This window comes from Anas platyrhynchos, chromosome 3, assembly GCF_047663525.1.
Source record: "Anas platyrhynchos isolate ZD024472 breed Pekin duck chromosome 3, IASCAAS_PekinDuck_T2T, whole genome shotgun sequence".
NCBI lineage: Eukaryota > Metazoa > Chordata > Aves > Anseriformes > Anatidae > Anas > Anas platyrhynchos.
The window spans coordinates 36,424,275-36,442,320 of NC_092589.1; the positions used below are offsets into that span (position 1 = coordinate 36,424,275).

General features: G+C 39.4%; 1 protein-coding gene across 4 annotated transcripts in view; it reads left to right on the forward strand.

Moving 5' to 3' along the window:
* Window positions 1-18,046, forward strand: part of LOC140002140 (glucagon-like peptide 1 receptor) — an 89,425-nt gene that overhangs the window by 42,240 nt on the left and 29,139 nt on the right. For all 4 annotated transcript variants that reach the window (XM_072035708.1, XM_072035707.1, XM_072035709.1 and 1 more), the window contains exons 4-5: window positions 13,643-13,752; window positions 16,533-16,639. In XM_072035708.1, coding sequence (XP_071891809.1) covers window positions 13,643-13,752; window positions 16,533-16,639 — 217 coding nt within the window. The remainder of the gene's footprint in view (window positions 1-13,642; window positions 13,753-16,532; window positions 16,640-18,046) is intronic.

An 18,046-nucleotide genomic window follows, 5' to 3' on the forward strand; every position in this document is an offset into this window, starting at 1 on the left:
AGATGACAGCTATTGAAAGCTATTGTACTTTGCACAATAGCTTTACTCAGTCACAAAGATATCATGAACCGAGCTTTGTGTAGAGGTGTGGCAGCAAATCTGTTGCTGGTGAGTTTGTTTAGGTGCCCGGGCTCTGGGCCTCAGTATCACTGTGTATAGGTGACCAGAGTACTGGTTTGCTGCTCTGAGTTACCTTTAGGTGCAAGGACACATCCAGGTCAGCTCTTTCCCATTTCCCTTTCTCCCATAACTTACATCTGAGATCATTCCTCCAGCGCTCACCTTTACCTCTCTGGTGGCAGAACTGCTTTTCTTGGTGTGTCTTTAAGTAAGTGCAAGCTGTGTGTGAGGCTTTGGGTGGAAATAGGGCATTGCCTCAGAACTGCCAACTGCCGTAAGTTACCAGTCCAACCCTGAGGCCTGTTATGCTTTTACAGGAAGGGCTGGGATGTATAGGCAATGCTTCTTCTGGTACAGCAGTGATGATGGGTATTGTCTGCACAGTCCCAGCCCTGTACTAGTGTCTAGCTTAGTCCTGGCTACTACTTTTAAATAATGAATGCAGCAAGCCCTAATACTTTCCTCCTGTGTGGTGTCTTACCCAAAAGCTGTGATTGTAGACTTACGCAGCTGTAATGGCATCATGCACAGCAATACTGCAGATCCTATTCCCTGCTTCCTGAACAGTAGAAAAATAACAGTTGAAAAGTATTGTGTTTGTAAACTGAGGGATTCACCTGTGGATCTTGGGGCTGCGTAGGAGAAGGGCTGAAAAAGGAGAGAGGAGCCTTGTCACTGCTGTGCTGCAGGAGTAAATCCACCGCCCTGGTCGCTTTCCCTGGGGTGCCTCTGTTTGGGCATTGTTCAGACATGGGAGGAGCTTGGGATCTTAGTGCCATAGTGCCCTAAGCAAGAAGCGGAATGAAAAATGATGTTTGCTTTTGTCTGAGATCTCACAGTGTTAATGATGCTGGGGGAGTGACACGCTGCTGTTGTCTGTGCAAGGCAGACCAAAGGAAACTATATATATTGCTTTCTAGAGGGGTCTGCAGAAAGCTGTACAACTGAGGAAGGAGGAGTTTGTGTGAGATATCTCCTTCAGACAGTTTTGCCATATATGTTCATGGCTTGAACATTTAGTTCAAGGGACCAGATTAAACCTTGTCTGGTTTAATCTCCCTTACTTTTTGTTTAATCATGCAGTTTCCTAGTTTGAGATCTTCTTAAAATCAAGATAGTTAGCAGATGGCTACATGAGCATATAGCTAAACTGCCTGTTTGTCTTTTAACATAGAAGGAAATAAATTTCACTTCAAATATTAGGTACAGTAAAGATGATTAGACATTTATTGCATTTCTTCTCTTCTTTGCTCCAATAAAACCAAGTTTCGAGAAAGCTCTCCATAATGCTGGAAAGGGGTGTGACCTTTTTTCAGTGAAAAAGATGCTGCTCTGAATTTGCTAACCCTTAAGCAATTCAAAATTTATACTTCCTTTCTTGCAGTAAAAACTGTCTCAAGCTAATTGGCAATCTCAGTTTGCTAAATTAAAAAAAAAAAAGTCTCTCAAGTTCACCTCTGCTTCTGTTTGCTAGTCTCCATCTGGTAGTAAACCAGAAAACTCTAGAACATATGCTGCTCATCTCAAGGGTATATATAGGAACTGTTGGGAAAAATAATTTTAAAAATAATTTACAGATAGATATTATTAACATGCATCTGTTGTGTACTGTGTGGCAATGCCGTTCTACATTTTATATATTTAAAAATATGAAGTTTATTTTTAGATAAATTGATGTTTAACTTTAGATTGAGGTGCATGCAAATAGAGCATGAACTTTCAGCTGGGATGAGTTATATGACTTCATTTAGGGACTGTGAAAAGATATACACTCTGATTCCTCTTCTACCACAACCAAAATGTGTATTTCCCCCTTCAAACGTGTGATGGGAATAGGAGACTTTTGATATGGCTGAATGTTGAAGTGCAGCTATCAGAAGATAGGGACAGCTGCATGTTGTTCATATGGCAGGTACAAGCCCGGTCACCTCTAGCAAGAATGTGCTTTTCTGTGCTACTGAACTGAACATAAAGGCTGGACACCCTTGCTGTAGGTGTGACTGCATCTGTGAGATGTAACGTAGCTGGCAAGAAACTGCATGCTTTCCAGCATTTTCTTTTTCTTATAACCGTATAGTATTTTTGTTTTGTTAAAGTAACTGCTTGAGATGTGTCAAGGATATCAAGGCACATCTCTGCATAACTGAGCCTTATTCAGCATCTGCTTGAGAAGTTGCCTCTAGCTGATGTGACTGCAAACAGGTCCTTTAAGTGAGAAAAAAATGTCACATCCAGCTGCAAGGAAGCTATTGGACTACCTCTGTGCTTTGCCCATGCTACTCTAGCAGATTGCTTAACTAAGCAGACACGTTTAAACTCACCAATTTCTTTAACTTCATCTATGCTGTCATTACAGGTCTTGTGTAATTGAAATATGTATTATCTCCACACTTTCATTTGTTTACAGTACCAGTATACTCTAAAGGAAGAGACCTCGAACCCTTCTTCCCATTACTTTTGTTTTAAAACTGATTATCTTACACTTAAGAAGTTGCAGTTTTTAATTATAGTGGTCAAAGAGTAAACTGAAGTAGTTAAGGGTCTGAATAAACATGGTACTTATGTATGCTAAGTAATTACATGCCTTGCTGGGAACAGTTTATTATCATTCTGGTTTACTTAAACATTGCTGATTAGTCAAAGTATTGATTTTTTTTTTTTTTTTTTTTTCAAGTCACAAAGATGGGATAAACCATGAATGCCTGATCTTACCTGGATAGGTTGAAAACATCTTGCTAGATGAGCCACGTGACCTACAGCCTCCTTTTTCTGTGATTCCTGGCATTTCACGTTTGTGTGATGGGAAATGCTCATCTTACATCCAATGTGTACGCGTTCTCTCACATAACAAATATATTTCTGGTAGTGAACTTGAGGGGCTACTTGCTTGTCCCATGAACCTTAGCTGAATTCAGGTGAAGATGCTTATGTAGTTCAATCTGCTTAAATATTACAAATGTAAATATCTTATGTAGAAGGTAATCGTGCTGTCTGCCTCTTGAAGTTATTAACTATGTTTGTATTTTTTCATATTTTTGTTCGGCAAAGTAGTCAAGCAAGATTGTGGACTGACTTAAAAGGTGTCTGCATGTGAGTAGCTTAATTATAGAACATCCTTCCTTTCACGCCAGATTCACAAATGCAGCTTTTAACTTGAAAATGTTCTAAGCTGTACAATGATTGCACTTGTTAATTATGTACACAGCTTTACTTATTTGCTCTATTACCCTTTTCCATTTGAATGTCTTGCTGGTAACTTTCCCCTTGAGAGTTTTCTGTGGTAGACTAGATTTTCCCTCAGAGAACCTGGTCCCTGCTATGAATTTTGAAAGGACGCCAAATCCTCCTCAAGCATGCTCCAAATGTTAACTGTTAGTATTCCCATACATCACTTTAAATTTTCCGTGAATAAGAATGAAGTTTTTCTGGACAGCATGTTTATGAGAGAACCTGGGTACTTGAATAGTTCAATGACAATAATAATGATAGTGGTGTCTGGTGTCTGGCCAGATTCATCTGACCTTTCTGGAACTAATTTACTTTCTGACAATTGGAAAAAGCAGAAGTGAATTAGGCAAGAGAAGGATCAAGCGCTCATCAGCATATTTCCTCTGAAAGCAAAAAACTGGCTTCCACATGCGAAACCTGCCTGATGATTGCCCTGGAGCCTAATGAAGCAAGGTATCAACAATTTCCTTTAAACAGAACTGAAGCATGGGCAAAAATGTGGAAAATACTGGTGTTATGTGGATGATGAATGACAGTGAGCCTCTCTAAGCTTTTAAAAATGTGAGGTAGCATTAGCAGTGGATACTCCAAGAAAGGATTGCACGTTGGCATGAAAATAAAAATTTAAGTCAAAAAGATTGTATGTCCATCCAAATACTTTTCAAGCAATGAAAATTTAGTGGAAATAAAAATGGAATATGAAACTTAAGGAAGATTACTAATGGAATGGTGTAAGAATTCCCAATTTTTAGATCAGGGTAGATCTCAACTTTGGGATAGAGAGATTGGTATAAAGATTAGTTGTAAAGGAAAGGTAAATCCAGACATAACACTAAAGTTTTAGTGACCTTCAGTAACTGTTGACAAGAGCGACAGTGGTTTCTATAATGAAATCACTTGGTACTTTTGTGTTTTGTTTTCCTTATTTGCTTTTTCCTTTAAAAGGTTGGTTTTACTAAAAAGTTTTTGCAAAACTTTGCTTGAATGAGATTCAACACAATAGATTAGACTTCTCATGCCCTTGCTGGCCATGGTAGGCTCCAGAATGGAGTTCAAAGGAGTATCTTGATTGCATTCCTCGTCACTGTTTATCTGGGGTAGGAGAAACTGCTTGAGTATGATGAGGAGGGCTGAGGAACAGGTTGAGAAAGGAGATGTGGGAAAAGGTAAGAGGAGAGAGGCTGGAATCAGTGTGCTATTTGATTCATCTCCATTGTTTTTGGAGGACAACAAACCAAAGAGCTGAGAGGGACAGGAAAATGCAGAATGAAGGGAGAGGATCAGCAACAGGTGTGTTGATCAGTAGTGCATGGGTAAGCATTGCAGCAATAGGGAGGGTTGGAGGAATAAAACTGAAGAGGAGAATCAAGGACAGGAACAGGGGAATGTGAGTGGAGGAGAAAGAGGAATGGTGTGACAGCAGCTGAAAGGAGATGGACAAAGAAGGCAAAGGGAAGAGGGTTGGGGAGGAAGGCAGACAAGTGTTGGTGTTAGGGTATGTCTGCTACAGAGTCTGAAACAAAACATCAGTATCCTCATGTTGTGTAACAGAGAAACCCAATGGCAAAATGTGTGAATATACTGATGACACGGGGCAGTGTCCTGAGCTGAAAAATCAAGGGCTGTGTTTCTTCATACACCTGCACTAGTTGATTGTTGGTGGTTTTTTTTGTTTGTTTTGTTTATTTGTTTTTTGTTTTGTTTTGCCTAGTACTACCTCCTATAATGGTCACACAGCCTGCATCTGTATAATTCCAGGTCTGCAGAGTGTAAGAGCTATTTCCATAGGAAAGCAAGCTTTTACCAGTTGATACAGTTTTTCTTTACAGCTTCAGGCTCAGTTAGACAGAGGTAAAACCTTTAACCAATGTGAGAGTGGACAGCTTGTTAAATAAAAATGTCTCTACTCTTTGAAATGCACAAGATGCTTCAATTTATTTGTTCTGCTTTTAAGTATCCAGTTCCTTTGCTTCCTGTAGGTCGTGGGTAATACTTGTGGAATTATAGTTGTCTCTAAATTAAGTTTGATTCAATCCAGGTTTGGATTCCTGTTTTCTGTTTGTGTATCTTTATCAACGTCCATTGAGAGGTGATAGCCAGTGATTCATAAACCTAACTTATGCTGTTGTTTTTGAGGATAATTAAATACCAGTGATTTTCCTATTGACAAGAATTGGCAGCTTGTTTGCAGTGCTTGGCACTGTTTTCAGCCTGTGTCTTCTGGAGCTTCATGTTTTGCTCAGCAGCTTCATCAAACAACTGTTTACTTGCACGCCTACTCACCTTTCCCTCCTAGCTATGCATATTTAACATACTAGTTATCTGTTGGTTTTTCTCAAAATTGCTTCTTCTTGCTCACCACACATTATGCTAATGACTTGCCTAGTTTTTTCTTTTTCTTTTAGCTTGTTTTTCTTTCACTGTATGCAAGTTTTGTTTGTTATTTTTTCTTATTTTTTATAAATTCCTGGAACATGGACATAGCAGAGGAAGAGATCCACTTTACACTGCAAAGCCTTCAGTTTTGTTGTACAGCCTTTTAAGAAAACTTTTTATTGCATTTTTTTTGCTTTATTTTAACATACTTTAATGAGATGTTTTATATTAATTACATTAACTTACTGATCCAATAACTTTAAAATGCAGAACCTCTTAACAGTGTTTTTACAAGTTTATTTTACATTAAACTTCCAATCACATTTGTTGGTACAATAAATTTATTTCAACCCACTTTTATTTATTCTGAGAAACTTTTAATGGTGCTTTTTGGTATCTTACCAAGCCTTCACAAAGCTGTACCATTATCATAAAGATTTGTTTTTCATAAACAGCCTTCTTTTATTACATTAATTCATATATCTTTTATAGTTCATAAACACTCTCCATTATTAAACCTAATGCACACATACATGGGCGCATTTTTATGACTTGGTTTTTAAAGTATATTTCAAAAGGTTATGTTAGGTTTCAATGTGGTCTTGCATAGTCAATACAGCTCTTTCTCAATACAAGTTACTCAGCTGAAATGCTTAGAGAGTATAATTGCTCTTAGGGTAATATTCTGTTGTTTTTTTAGGATGGTATGGTTTGTTTGTTTTTTGTTTTTTTTTTTTTTTAAGATATTAATTCCTACCTAATGATATATAGGGTTACAAAGTAATGAATACTTCATGATTTAGTGCAGTCTACTTTGCTCACACAACATTTATTGGCAACCAGTATGGAAATACTTCTTAATTAGGAAGCTATATTCCATCATTTCTCCACAGATTTCTTATTCCTTCACTATACAGAATGGATCTGTTTGTGAGATATGCAGTAAAGAGAGCTCTTCTCTGAAAGATCATTGCCTCATTAACTGTGAGAGTTTATGTTGAGTGAGGCAAGATATTGCAGAGCTGGCAAGGATGATCCCTTCACTAACAGAACTGAATGTCCATGCAGAACAGATTTTGTGGCTGCATAATTTTCTTTGCTGTATAAATCTGGCTTTTATATATGACTAGAATATGCAGTTTGTTTTTGGAACTCTGGGAACAAATATGAGAAACCAGCACTCTGTGTTCATTGGGAAGTCGAATTGGTGGTTTAAGAAAACATTGAGTTTGTTGGCAGTATGTTTAAATACAGCTTGATGTCTCACAGTGGTAAAGAGGACTAATCTCTTGTTAAATGACCCCACTCTATTCTTCACCCTAAAGAAAAAACTTGGGGAGGGGGAGAGAGTATCAATGGATTCTGGGGGGGGGGGAAAAAGCATGACTGCATACATAGAAACAGTTTTATTGCCTGGAATTAAAAAAATGCATAAGCAGGTTTAGCTTGGCATTTCTTAATTCTTGAATGATTAATCTTGTAACATTAATATAATTTCAATTTGAATATTTTAAAATGAGAATTTGTGTGCAGGCAGTATCCCTTGGGTGATGCAAGGCATCACCTCCATGAGCAGAGTCTCTGATTCTTCACTTTTGGTAGCACAGCACAAGATTCATGCACTGAGGTCTTACTGGGTATGCAGGGCAGCCTTGTGCAGTCCGTGGCATAGCCTGCACTTGCTTAATTGGATGTCCCCTTGCAGCATTTAGAGGTATCTGTTAGATGTGTGTAAGCTTGCATCCATCTCTTGGTAGCATGGTGGGTATATGAAAAGAGAGAGTCATTGCAGTATTTTTATTTTATTTTATTTATTATATTAGATTTACACTGAAAGAGGCTGGAAGGGTTCTTGGATCTCTTGGGTTAAGAGCTAGTGATGTTATATTCAGGTCTGTTTCCCCACTTATCCAAACTGTAGAATATAATTGAAAATGAGTTTCTTCCTGCTGCAAGAACTTGAAGTGACCACCAGCTTTCTGCCTCCAAGACAAAATGCAAGACGTATCTGTTTGTCATTGCTTTATCATCACTGAAATGAAGAAGTTGGGATGACTAATACTCTATGAGGGAACAGGAGGAGTGGGAAGGGGTACTAAATAAAGTACTTGTAGTTAAACTGCTTGTTGAGGTAATATAATTTCAGACGTTGTGGCAGCAAGCCCAGTATAAATGGGCATTTAGATGAATGTGGTTCTTGGACAGTCGTGCAGGCTGGAACTCCTCCTGCTCCCTAGAGGCTTTGTGTTCAGGCTGCTCCTTTGTGTTGTATTTCCAGCTGCATGCTCACAGGCAAGTGCATGAATCTTGGTTTTAGGATGTGTTCGCTGTACAAGACACCAGCCTATATGACACAACTTTTTCACACAACAGTGTCTCCTTTGAGGTGAGTAGTGCCAAGGTCACACCCTTTGAGAACTGAACAGGGCTGTTGGGAGGTGCAAACTCCTATGTTCAGGTAAACTGCTGTCCCCGTCAAAGGGCATTTCTCTCACTTCAAGAAAAAAACGGTCTGCTGGAAGACTTGTGGTGCTCATATACTGCAGAGTCCCCTTTTTATGGAGAAAATTGTTATCTTCTCCTAAACATTTACTCCTGCTTGAAATAGAGAAGATCTATTAACAGAGGAGGGTTCTATAACACTTTATACACAGCAGCTAGGTGAAACTCTTGGTCTCTTGTCCTTTTTCCAATCTCTTTTCTCTCTGCCTGAATAAATGCGATTGGATAGGACATGCTGTAATTTGTTTTTAAAATGAATAATGTTCCAGTTTATCCTCAGGGACAGTTAGGTGAGTAATCTCACACTGACCTTGACACACTGATGTTATAAAAGGCAGATCAGGTTGGTCATTTTAAGCAGAGAAATCATTTAATTTGTTTTTATTTCTAGCAAAAGGAGGCTAGTAAGGAAATGTTTGTGAGCCTTCTGAGATGTGATAATGTATTTCCCCCGTGTGTAAAAGTGTTTAGCTAGACATTATGTTTGATTTGATTTGAAATCTCATCAGAGAGCAAGGTAGATGATGATATTAACTTCAGTGCTAACTCATGGCCTTTCCTCTCTGTCTTTTATCATTCTACAGAGCCTGTGTTAGGTATCAATCCATATTTTAACATGTAATTTTAATGAGGTGTGATTGACACTGTTCAAATAAACTGGCTTCATTAAGCTCCTGTTCCAAAGGTTGTGCAATTTTGTCAGTGAATGCATTAATTTACAAGTTAAATAAAATCATACTCCCCATACGGTGGCTGTAGCTTTTATTTATTTTTGTTGCGGAAGATGATAGCCAATTCTAGAATGTGATAATTAGTGTGAGTTGAAACATTGACTGTATGATAATGAAAAGCATTATGACACTGTAAAGAGGTATTGTAGGATAGCAAGGAGGCAGTAACCACCCAAACATTCTAAAAATGTTGTTCATTGCGCTGATCTGTTCAAACTGAAGCTGGTTGTTGTACATTTGGTATTTGCACTTCATGAAAGGTAAGAGGGCTTGAGTCACTGCAGAATTCAGGCATGGACAAGTGTGAATCACCTCTGACTAAACCACCTGCAAGCAAGAAACTAAAACTGCTCAGTGGCTGACCTGGAAGCTGTGTGCATGCCTCTCTGCTGTCATGGCACACAGGCATTTTCTAGCAAGTTGTCATCGGTTTGCTTCTGAATGTATTATTAGCTGATCTTTTGCAGTAAAGGCTCTATATGAAGGCTAAAGGACAAGAGACTCCTGCTGACTTTAGAGCTTTGGATCAGGCCCACGCAAAAAGAAGATACATGCACATAGTGTCCTTTTATCAGTGTAGGAGATTGAAGATAGGACAAGGAGTAATGGTTTTAAACTTTGAAAAGGTAGATTTAGATTATATATTAGAAATAAATTCTTTACTATGAGAGTGGTGAAGCACTGGAACATGTTGCCCAGAGAAGCTGTGGATGCCCCATCTCTGGAGGTGTTCAAGGCCAGGCTGGATGGGGCTTTGGGCAACCTGGTCTGATGGGAGGTGTCTCTGCCCATGGCAGGGTGTGGAACCAAATGGTCTTTAAGGTCCCTTTCAACCCAAACCATTCTATGATTCTAACATCTCTGCCATCTAAAGCCATGACCAGCTGTGCAGAGGGGCAATCATAATAAACCCACATGAAAAATTGTTGTAAGAATACTGTATTTGTATATACTTACAACAATAAACATAAGTACCTTTAATACAAACCATTTGCTTTCCTTAAGATACTTTGTAGTACTTGGATCAAAATGCCCCTGATCCCTTCGAAATTAGTTGGAACTGCTTTCACTAAGCAAAGGTGAGAATTTAGCTTGTATGTTATTAGTTTTAATCAAAATTTCATTTAATAACAAAATCTGAAATCTCCACTTAGGGTTTTTATCAGTTGCTTTGCAGACATAGCAGAACAGTTTTAGGCACTGAGACCCTTCTCTGCCCCTCCCTTCAGTGAGGCATGACCAGGCAAGAGCATCAAGTTAAGGCAGCATCTCTTCTGAGCTGTCAGTCACACATACAAAGCTTTTTTCATGTTTCTGAGCAGTAGAAGGTGGCAGCTTGTGATGGAGTCTGTTGACAGGTGGATCAGTTGACACTGACTGGTTGCCCTGTGCTTCTAGGAAACTGAGAGAAACCTGGGTGGGACCAGGAAGGGCCTGCCCTGAAGGTGCGCCCTGCAGCAGTCGTGATACATGAAAGCTGGGGCTTGTGAGGCTGTAGCCCCTCCTTCTTGGGGGACCCCTGAAGCTGATCATGTGGCATGCGAAGACACCAGTGTCCCATTGGCTGGGTTTGTCTCCCAGGTCCTGCATAGTGCTGGTGCTGGATGAAGGGTCTTGTGTGCAGTGTGTATCCAGCGCCAAACCCTTCAGGGCCCTTACAGTCAACCTGCGCTAATGTCATGTGAGGTCATTGGTGTTTTGCAACAACTGAAAATAATCTGTGTCCACAGTGGAGAGACTTGATTTCCCATTCCTGAGGGTAGCTTTTTGCCTCCAATACATCACCCCTGCACCCTCTTTATGTCATGGATTGCATAGTCTCTCAGCTCTATCATGAGCATCTCTCCATAAATCAACCAGAATCCTAATGCTGTCTTAAAGACTTAGTTCCCTTCCCCTTCTTTTCCTGTCCTTCACTTCCTTTCTCATAAATGATTCCTGAGACAAAACATACATACACTCTCGCCTTCATGCGTGTGGTCTCATCTATTTAGGATTTTTGATTTGATTGAATCTTTTTGCTTCTTAAGACTCTTCCTGAATATAGACAGATCTTTAGTTGCCTTGGGTCCTGCACTGACCAATGCTGTCTTGGCAAGCAGTGAGGCTAGAACAGCCTGGTGCAACTGGCTTGCTGCTACCCAGAAGACCGTAGCAGCCCTCAGTCCCATTTGTTCTTGATCCCTAAATGTGGCAAGAGCTCTCCTTGCCAATGTAACAGGGCTAGTCTCCTATCATCAAATGAAAGAATGTGATTGGTTTTCTTTGGTGAAAGAAATCTTGTACAAAAAGATCCATTAACATAGTCAAAAACAGTCACTTCAACATAATCAAAATACTTTTTTTATATTCAGGGACGTCATTATTCTTTTTCCTTAACTGACTGCTTTTCAGTCTTTAATTTTAAGCTACATGACATAATTAGAAAAATTTCAATTCATATACTTAAGTTACAAGATGATCCAATCTATATAAGATGGTGATAACTGACATTTGTTTCTCTTTATAACTGAAGGAATTGCCTTGTCTTTCTGTGTGATGGCAAATTTCATGTTCCGTTTGCTTTTCTATTCACTAAACTTTTCTGTTCTCCAATAGGTGCCAGGCATCAGCATTTTCCTCTATATTTTTTCAAGAGAATTGTTATCAATAAAAAGAAAAATAGAATTAAAGTGTGTCACAGATTGATTTGGAGAAAAAATAAATGCACCAAGGCCAAAGCTTTCATTTTAATTAGACCTTGACAGTAAGAAATAATTAAAATGAAAAAAAAAAGTTTCACAGCTTCAGAGAATGTGAGATAATGTTTAGGGGAAAAAAAAAATCAATTCTCATCTAGCAAGTTTTCTCTCTTCAGGAATATAGTGAAATTTGTTTTTGTGTGAGATTGTTCTTGTAGTAATTTTGTCTTATAATACTTGGTTACAGCTTATTGCATTGGCAGTCAGACTGAGTTTCTAAGTCCTATCACCATCCAGACTTTTAACTCCCTGGTTTTCAACTTCACTGGCTTCTGTAATAGAATATTTGCTGATTCCCGATTCCTAGAGCTGTCTTTGCATAGAAGTTTTAGATGGATTGCTTCAATTTGATGTCCATTAAATCTTAAATGGAAAAAAATGTTGGTTTCCAATTTGCTATACTCCATCACATGAGATATCCTTAGCATTGTTAATAGCTGTCAATGTGTAAGTGCACTGGCCTAGTCCCTCCTTCTGTTTGTGTTTAAACATATGCAAGCAGAAACGCTGGAAAGGAAAGAAAATCCTCCACCAGGCATAACTTTATTTTTACGTTATCCCAAAATACATTCAATACACTAATTACAAAAGCAAATAGACTACGCTTATCAAAACTGTTGTCAGTTGCCATTTAGTATACTAATTAGAAACAGCCCATTAGAATATCAAAGTCTAGATTATTTTTAACACATCATTCTTTACTTACAGCGCCTACTACTAATATACCACTGACAATGAATTATTGAACAAATTACAAGCTGTCAGCTAATATAACAACCCAGTAGGTTATTTTCATAATTACAAATAAATTTTAATATTTGAACTTCTGTTAAATGCCAGAACTTTCCATTGAAGAGAACAGCCAAGCTCTAGAGAGTTCCAGCTGGAAGTAAGGATGGGGCTGCCAAGAGGAGGCTGTTTCAGCAGGCAAAGATGGAATTGAGCAAAAGCTGAAATCCAGAGGTGTTTGGTTACCCATGTCAAGTTGAATTTAAACTCAGCTTCTCATACCTCAAAATATAGTGTCTGCCTCACAACATTGCCCTGGTTGAGACCAACGCTGGTGAAGGGATTGACCCAGCACTGCTTATTGAGGTGTAGCTTCAGAACCCAGAATATGTCAGTTTGCTGGGTCAGAACTGTAATTAGCAAGGAACTTCATTTGCAAAGCCTCAAGCACCATTACCCTTAACTATGCACTGATACTGGGGCAGCTCCAGGTTGCTTGTGTGCAGCGGTAAGAGTTGTTAGGCTTCCCCAATACTTCTAGCACCAGAGAGAGGGTTTCCTTTTATATTCTATGGTTGAGTTCTCCTCACCTCTTGCACTCCCATTTTGGTGCCTCAGTCTGGTGTAATTTTATTATAAGCCATTTTGTCATTCCTGCTTTTACAAGATCAAGCTGCTAACAGCTTTTGAAAGGCATTTTATTTATTGCTGATTTTGTTATCCAAACATGTAGACAGAAGGAATAAAAAGATTGCATGGGTAGTTTAGGCAGAGATTTATGGCTTTGTTTTATAGCACAGGTGTTTGCGTAGGCATTTACATTTTGGGGAGCTAGTGTTAGTATACTTTCTCTGAGGTTTCTTTATTAATCATTCTGCATGATTTCAGAAAAGAATCAGCACTTTTTCCACACTTTCTATTCCCTTTGAATTTTGTATCTGAAGCTCAAAATTTCCAAAATTTGTGAGTCTTAAACTCTGATATTTCAGAGAACTGGAACGTACACCTGTTGTGAAACACATACAAAGAGAGCAGCAACTGTTTGAGATCATTGTTGGTTAGTGTTTGTCCAGGCACATGTGCCACTCACTGCCCTTGCAGCCACATCCTTGCAGACTGCTCCTGTTCCTGGGAGGAAGGAAAGTTGCACCAGCTTGCTTCCCTGTGTTCAGGCTCCCCTCCAGCCAACCCTATGGCCCCTTTTGTTTCTGGCAGTGCTGCATGGGCAGGTGTACCGGTTTTGCACTTCTGAGGGGACGTGGCTGCTGAAGGAGAACTCGACCCTGCCCTGGAGGAACCTGTCGGAGTGTGAGGCCTCAGACCAGGTAAGAGTTTCTGACGCTGGCTGCTGCTGTTGATTCAAACTAAACAGAAAAGGAGAAAATTATTCATTGATGCCCACACATTTTTAACCAGCCAAAGAAATCTTTTTTGACTTATTCTGGGTGCCTTGTTTCAATGGGCCTGGTAATATGGGACACCACGCATCTCCTCTTCAGCAAAGACAATGTATGAGGTAGATGAGCCCAGGTTCAAATGTAGGTGAAACAACCAGGAGATGCAAACTGGATGGTCCTTGCCATGGTGCAGGGAAGCCTGGCCAAATGCTGTGCTCAGCCAAGAGAGGCTCTCTCCCTGCAGTGCTCCTGAGGAAGACAGAGGTCTTATCCATAACAGGGTAAACTCAAATTGGAGAAGTCATCCAGTATTGTTCCATTGCCTTTCTTTCTGTCGGTGGAATGTTGCCAGGATAAAATTACTATTTGTCTTCTCTGTCCTGTAAGCAACTATTAAGATGAATCAAACTGAAGGATATTTGTTTTTCAGCTTTGGATAGGAGACAGTTCCTGCTTTTGTGTGGGTGGGTGTGTTGGGGGAGAGTGTTTTGTGGCTTTTTTTTTTTTTTTTTTTTTTTTTTTTTAATTAATTTGACGTGGGCTATGGAATTAGGCTTGTCGGTTTATTTTCTTGCCCTAGTGGAATTAGCCTTGTCGGTTTATTTTCTTGCCCTAGTGCTTTATACTCTGCAGGGAGCTGAGACACCTGGCATCAAATAAATGAGAGCAAAGGGATTTTGGTCAGCCATTGGCGTCAGCTAGTGCCCTGCATGTGTTCCCATGACGTGATACCATCACAACTATAAGCCTCCAAGGGTGATCCTTTTCATTGTATAAATTGGGTGTACGCTCTCCACCCCAGCATGCTGGGGACTATTACATACCTAGCCAAAACTGTTCAAGTATATGAAATTCCCAAGTGCCATGTCCCAAGAAGGTGTGTCCTCTGGAGTACGTGGAACTCAGTGTCTCATTCTTCAGGAGGAATAGATGGCTGCAAGCTAGGAGGAAATGGGAAGAGATAATTTCTTGTTATCCAAATACATAAGATTTAATTTTTCCCTTTAATTCACAGTCTTATTCTATGTCCATAGCACATTCTGGGGTACCCAAGCAGAGAACATTATCATACTAGCTAGTATAAGCCTGATCAATTAACTTTTCCTGGTTTGTCATTAATGCTTTCTTCCAGGGCTGTTTTGGGTCATACCAAGGAGACAGATACCTAATGATAACACTTGGTCATTTGGAACCTACCTCCAAATTTCTATGAGCTGATCTGGATTTTGAAAACCTGCATGCATGGTTTCAGTTCCCAAATATGAATAGCTGTGTTTGCTTTTCTAGCTAATGTATATAGAGCCCCCAATAACCTACTTTACTATACCTCTTGTGCACAAAGACAAGGTTTTTTTAATAAGTTTACTGCATATTATAACAGTAGCTAAAACGGTCCCAAGGGTTTATGAGCGAATCCTTATAAAATAACGTGATTTTCTTTAGGTATGAGATGTGGTTTTGATCTGTGTATGAGATGTTTTAAATTGTCAGGCCTCAGTAGTCTGCCTAAGCTTCTTTTTGTTGAGCTTTGACACTGAAGAGATATTTCTTTTCTCTTCGTAAGACAGCTCTCATATCATTCCTTTTAAAACATTAACCTATCAAATCCCTGAAGAACAGCTTGTATGTTCACATTAAATTCTCCTAGCTGTGCAAAATGCATCTGAATAGCTGTACTTATTCTTGAAGTACAAAGAATATATTCCTTTGTACGGCACAAATCTTGGGAGTCATCTGTTTATTCAGTAGCTTGAAGTAGGGAAGTAAAATGCCTGAATCTATTCAGACAAAGATATGTGCTTAGAAATGGGCTAGAATAAGACAACATTAGTGTCTTGGAGTCGAAACAACAAGCCTGTGTTATATTTCAGACGTGACCATAGCTTTTCAGACAGTTCTCTCCCTAAAGATTTTGTCCAGCACTTTCAAGCTAGGGCTGAAGTGGATGCACCTTCAACAGGAAATCCAAAGAGAGCTGCAGCCTGAGACTGGGACTGTCGGGAGGGTGCAAGCATCCCTGCTGCTCTGGCTTGCATCAGTTCATTTACTCCCAGGCAGTGCTGTAACGTGTAGTTCATGAGTCCATTCCCAGGAGGTGGTATAGTTGAGGAAGAAGAGGGATAATCTGGGGGCAGAGAAGAATTTAGTTATATGAATGCAAGGCACACTTTGCCTCAGAGCCAGCAAATGGGACCTGGCTTGTTTTACTTCTAAATATAACTGAAAGAACACCTCCATTACAGCAGTAAGGTGACTGGCTCAAAGTGTGCAAGTCTGAAAACATAAGCTTTGCCATTTTTACTGCAGAATTGAGTTGTGTCTGTTCTTCCTGCCATCTGTTTAACACCTGCTTGTCTGTTAATTCATGCTTCTCCAACTTTATTATCAAATAATACCACATGATCTATTTTCTAGCCAGGCTGCAAAGTCCAACTGTTTGACTGAACACCTGGGAGCATCTGGGGAATTCAGATTAAATTTTTATTTCCTTAGAACATAGGAAAAATGGAAGACTTATTTGATGAATGCATTTAAACTTGAAAGTGAGAGAATGACTTCTGGGTGTCATTAAGAAAAGTTAGAAAGCAATTGAGAGGAAAGAACTGAAGACCATGAGCTCTGTCTCTCCCCTCAAACCCCCCTCGCTTTTTTTTTTTTTTTTTAATATATACTTTTCTCCTTTACTTTTCTCCTTTATATGCTCTCAGGATGCACCAGAAGAACAGCTCCTGAATTTGTCCATCATATACACCATTGGATATGCTCTTTCCTTCTCTGCCCTTGTAATTGCAACTGCCATTCTTCTTGGATTCAGGTAACTGGCGAAGCTCTGAAGAGAGTGGAGAAAGGTGTTATGTTTTTCTATGTGATAGTATCAGACTGACAGAAACATTTGAGTTTTCCGTTCTTCCATCACCTTATTTCTCTTTCTTGTGTTGCCTCTGCATGCTTTCCTACCATCATTTCTTCTCAAAATGCAAGAAAAAATCCTAAGCTTTTGTAGTGTTACTAGTATGTGTGTGGATATGCTTTTTTCAGTTGGATTTTTTTAATATATATATTTTTGATTCTAATTAAATTACCACTGGAAGAGATGGGAAAAGAGAGATTCCAGCATTCCCTGATGTTGTCAACTTGGACATGGGGCACTGGTATGGAATGTGAGAGGTCATTCAGGACAGAGGTTTACATCTTGCTTTATGTGGAATTACCCAGAACATAAATCTCAGTCGCAGTCATTTCTCAACAACCATGTGTATGGTGCATTTCAGTACAGAAATGGATTTTTAACACAATCTCTCTTTTTGGAGAACTTTAAGAAATTATTTCTTTTGCAGTCTGGAAAGGAAACTAATTACGAAATTTGAAAATTTTCTGTGAAATACGTTGCTGTCACCTGGTCAGTTTGGCATGCTGGATTCATCCTGGTATGCACCAATGAATTGCACGAGGTACCTGAGAAGTAAGAGGTTGCTGGTTGCACAGCCTTCCCAAGCTGAATACGTACTGATGCTACATTGTGTAGGTTTGGTTAAAAAAAACAAAACGAAACAAAAAAAAACCTTGCTCCAACAGAGCAATCTCTCTTTTTCCTTCTCTAAATGCAATAAATATCTCGTTTATTTCAGTCCAAAATTCCTGTGGTGTGGGGATGCTGAGCACAGGAGACTGATATTTAGAAAACACAAAGACGTGAACCTAATCTGGTGTGGAAGGGAAAACTATTTGTCATGCAGTCCTGCTCCTTGCTGCTGTGTACATCCAGGTCCCATCATCCCTCTTACAGGCTGGATGAGGCTGCCTCTGAAGAAGTATATTTCCCCATCTTTCAGTTACTCTTTCTTGAAATCAGGTCTGGAACTTATGTGTCCTGGTCCTTAAGAAACTTTTTTCCCTGACTTAATATTTCTCATTGCCAGTTAATGATCATTTGCCCTGGAGGCAGCACTCTGTTAGCAAGGCAGTCCCTCTCCTTTCCTCCCTCCTAAGTGTATGTACCCATCATGTATTTGAAAAGATCAGTTGTACCTTCAGCTTCTAATTTCCAAAACGAAAATAACCCTAGTTTTATACTACTGCACAACACCTTTTAGCATTGTATTATCCCTCCTTCCAGTGGAGAAGTGTAAGGCTATCTCAAAGATTTAAAATGACTGCAGGAATGTAGAGACATGCTCACCCTCTGAGTGCTGTGTGATGATAATTATGATTTGTTCATGTA